The sequence below is a fragment of the Eimeria mitis genome, genomic scaffold (assembly GCF_000499745.2).
Source record: "Eimeria mitis Houghton genomic scaffold, Emh_scaff1068, whole genome shotgun sequence".
Classification (NCBI taxonomy): domain Eukaryota; phylum Apicomplexa; class Conoidasida; order Eucoccidiorida; family Eimeriidae; genus Eimeria; species Eimeria mitis.
Genome location: NW_013567409.1, coordinates 8,025 through 10,804, shown reverse-complemented (window position 1 = coordinate 10,804; position 2,780 = coordinate 8,025). Strand labels below are relative to the sequence as shown.

At 55.1% G+C, this 2,780-nt stretch overlaps 1 protein-coding gene across 1 annotated transcript in view; it reads left to right on the top strand.

The window, feature by feature from the left end:
* EMH_0028710 (uncharacterized protein) overlaps nt 1-2,195 on the top strand; it is a gene marked incomplete at both ends in the record, with an annotated part of 2,481 nt that extends 286 nt beyond the window's left edge. Inside the window, 5 exons of the mRNA XM_013494186.1 lie at nt 519-645; nt 1,238-1,353; nt 1,605-1,665; nt 1,796-1,932; nt 2,039-2,195. Coding sequence (XP_013349640.1) covers nt 519-645; nt 1,238-1,353; nt 1,605-1,665; nt 1,796-1,932; nt 2,039-2,195 — 598 coding nt within the window. The remainder of the gene's footprint in view (nt 1-518; nt 646-1,237; nt 1,354-1,604; nt 1,666-1,795; nt 1,933-2,038) is intronic.
* Between the last annotated feature and the right edge of the window lie 585 nt (nt 2,196-2,780).

Below are 2,780 nucleotides of genomic sequence, written 5' to 3'. Positions count from 1 at the left end.
TGCAGAGGAGTAATGTTCTGCATGAGTTCTACCGACGGTGAACGTCAGGACGCAGCGTCACTTTGGTGCGCCGGGAAGGGCCTAAGCTAGTACCATTTGGGTGTTGGATGTGATGGGGTGAAACGGGAGGGGCTATGGTGGCGGGATTCGCATGTTGATTCAGAAGGTGTGTTTTGCTTGCGCGCGAAGGCGCAGGAGCACTCATGGCATTGCTGGCGTGCGCGCGCTGGTAGTGGAGTGGACATAAGCTGCAAGGCAGTGTTGTGCGTGCCTTGTATCTGCGGCGCCGACGTTAGGGGTGAGTGTCCGGTGTGGTGCGACGTTTTGTGGATGGCACAGACAAACATGCGGCTTGCATGTTGTCCCGTGCAGGCGGTGGCCGGGTGCCACGCTCGCTATCACACTAGCTCAGGCTACGAGATGGGTGGCTTATCGGCACTCAGCCAGGCGTGGCGTCCGCAGCAGCAGCGGCACCACTTTATGTTTGATGGGCGATTGGGTTGATGCGTGATGGGCAGAGGACAGCTGGGCGACCGTTGGCTGAGTAGTGCGTGGTTGCGTTTCACACGGGATGTGGGCATTGCGAGCATCTGCAGAGGCGTCAACGACGCTGACAGTGGGTTTCTGACGAATTGGGAATGGTTTGTAGGCAGCATTGATGGAGCAGTGGTTGTTGAACTTGTTGAACATGAGGAACCCTGAAGGTGTTTGCAGTACCTCCGTTCGCGAGCTTGGGGGTCCGTGGCCACACTGCGGTGCGACGGCAGCTGGTGCTAGATGTGCTGGGATGTTTTGAATGCCGAACAAGTGCCTCGCGGCCCTGTTGGGAGTCCGCAACCAGAGCGAGGAGCGAAAACATTAATCGGTTGCATGGGCGTATCGGGGACACCGACCTTGGCGAAAGGATGAGGAAGCGTGCAACGTCATCTGGGTCTAGTTTGCGGCATGCGTGAATGCGCGCACGATGTGAGCCCTGGAATCATCCGTTCGGACGGCAAAAATAAGAAAGATCTACTTTCGCCGACAATGTTTTGGAAAGTGTAGCAGGCATCAAACCGGTCGTCATCGAGACGTAGAGCGGGGGAGCTGTGATTGGTTGCAGCATGTTAGAGGGAAAGGGCGCCCTGCAGACCGATATGTTTTTCGGCGGTCACTCCAGGACAGCAGCGAAGCACACAGCGTCTGCGGCATGTGCGCAGCAAGGGATGAAAGGTTGTGTCTGCATGCGTGTGAGCAGCGAGGGCTGGCAGGTGGTGTCTACGTGCGAGTGGCGTATCTCGACCGTTTTAGCGGCTGCGACACTGTGGGGATGGGGGAGGGGCGGCTTGACGCGCGGCAACAGGCGGGGGAATAGTAGGGCGTTCCAAGTTGCTGAGGATGTTTCTAGGCGCATGGGGGTGCTGGGACTAGCGAATCGTTGAAGGCGGCGGCAGCGTGGTACATGCTTGTGTGGAGGGGTGTAGTAGTGCAGGGTTGCTGGGGTGTCAGTAGCAGGCACAACGCCGGTGTCGCTGTGTGTTTCTTGCCCTTCACGACACCTGGCAGGGAAAGAGCTGCACAGGTGGTAGATTCTTCAGTAGAGCGGGTGTTAGGGGTGGTCGCAGTTGGATGGGTACGCAGTGGTGGCGGGACTGGCTGACGCGGGGTCTGGGAAGTGGAGGAGAGGTGGGCAGGCCAGGCGTAACGAACGGTAGCTTGCGTGCAACGGATTGTTTCGTTCTTGTCAGGGAGTGAGAGTGTTTGCTTGCTTAACTACGCATATCTCCTGTATCAGTGTTTGCGAGTGGCGATGCAGATTCCGTCGAGTGTTGTGGGGCTTTGGGGTGTGTGGAAGGTCGCACCAGCCCTCTTCACATGCGTGAAAGTTTGCGTCTGTGAGGCGGTGGCTCTGCAGAGAGGTACTGTTCTGCATGAGTTTTGCCGACCGTGGACGTCAGGGCACAGTGTCACTTTGGTGCGCCGGGAAGGGCCTAAGCTAGTAGCGCTGGGGTGCAGGGTGGTGTTTCACACGGGATGTGGGCATTGCGAGCATCTGTAGAGGCTTTAGCGACGCTGGCAGTCGATTTCTGACGAACTGGGAATCTTTTGTAGGCATCATTAATGCAACAGTAGATTTGAACGTGGGGAAACATGAAGGTGTCTGCTCCAGCATTCAGAAGAAAAGGATGCCAGAGCGATTGATTGGGCGCGAATGATGGCTGTAACACGTAGGAATTCGCTGCCAGGCTGATCAGACCCCTCACAGCAAAGTGATCAGCTCACACGAATGAAATATCGCTTTCATCTACATCTCTTTGGAATTTAGAAGGTGTGTTTGTATGCACGGATCCACGTGTTCATGGCTCGCCATTCGCGCGACAGAGCTGCAGGGTAAGGCGTTGTGCCTGGGTTTCGATATTAATGTGTGGTGGCATGACCTTGCAAAGTTTGGCAAATTTTCCCTTCGTCTTGGCAGCTCTTGTTCAGCTCGCGCAATTGTCGTCCAAACTTCTAGGATCGGAAACGTTCTGATTTCTTATGCTTTGCAGGTCTTTAAACGTATGGAGTAAGCCTTTATTCTTCTACAGATAGCTCAGATCTGAGTAAAATTCAGGGGTACGAGCGGGCAGAAATCTCCCACCGCAAGTAAGGTTACCCACTTGGCGTAACACATCTGTAACGTACGTGTTGTGTTTGCGTGCATCCGTTGACCTGACGCTTGGAGATGAAGGAAAACTATTGGACAGCAGGAATGCATTCAGTGCACTGGAAAAGTGAATGGTCCTCCATGTAGCGCGTAA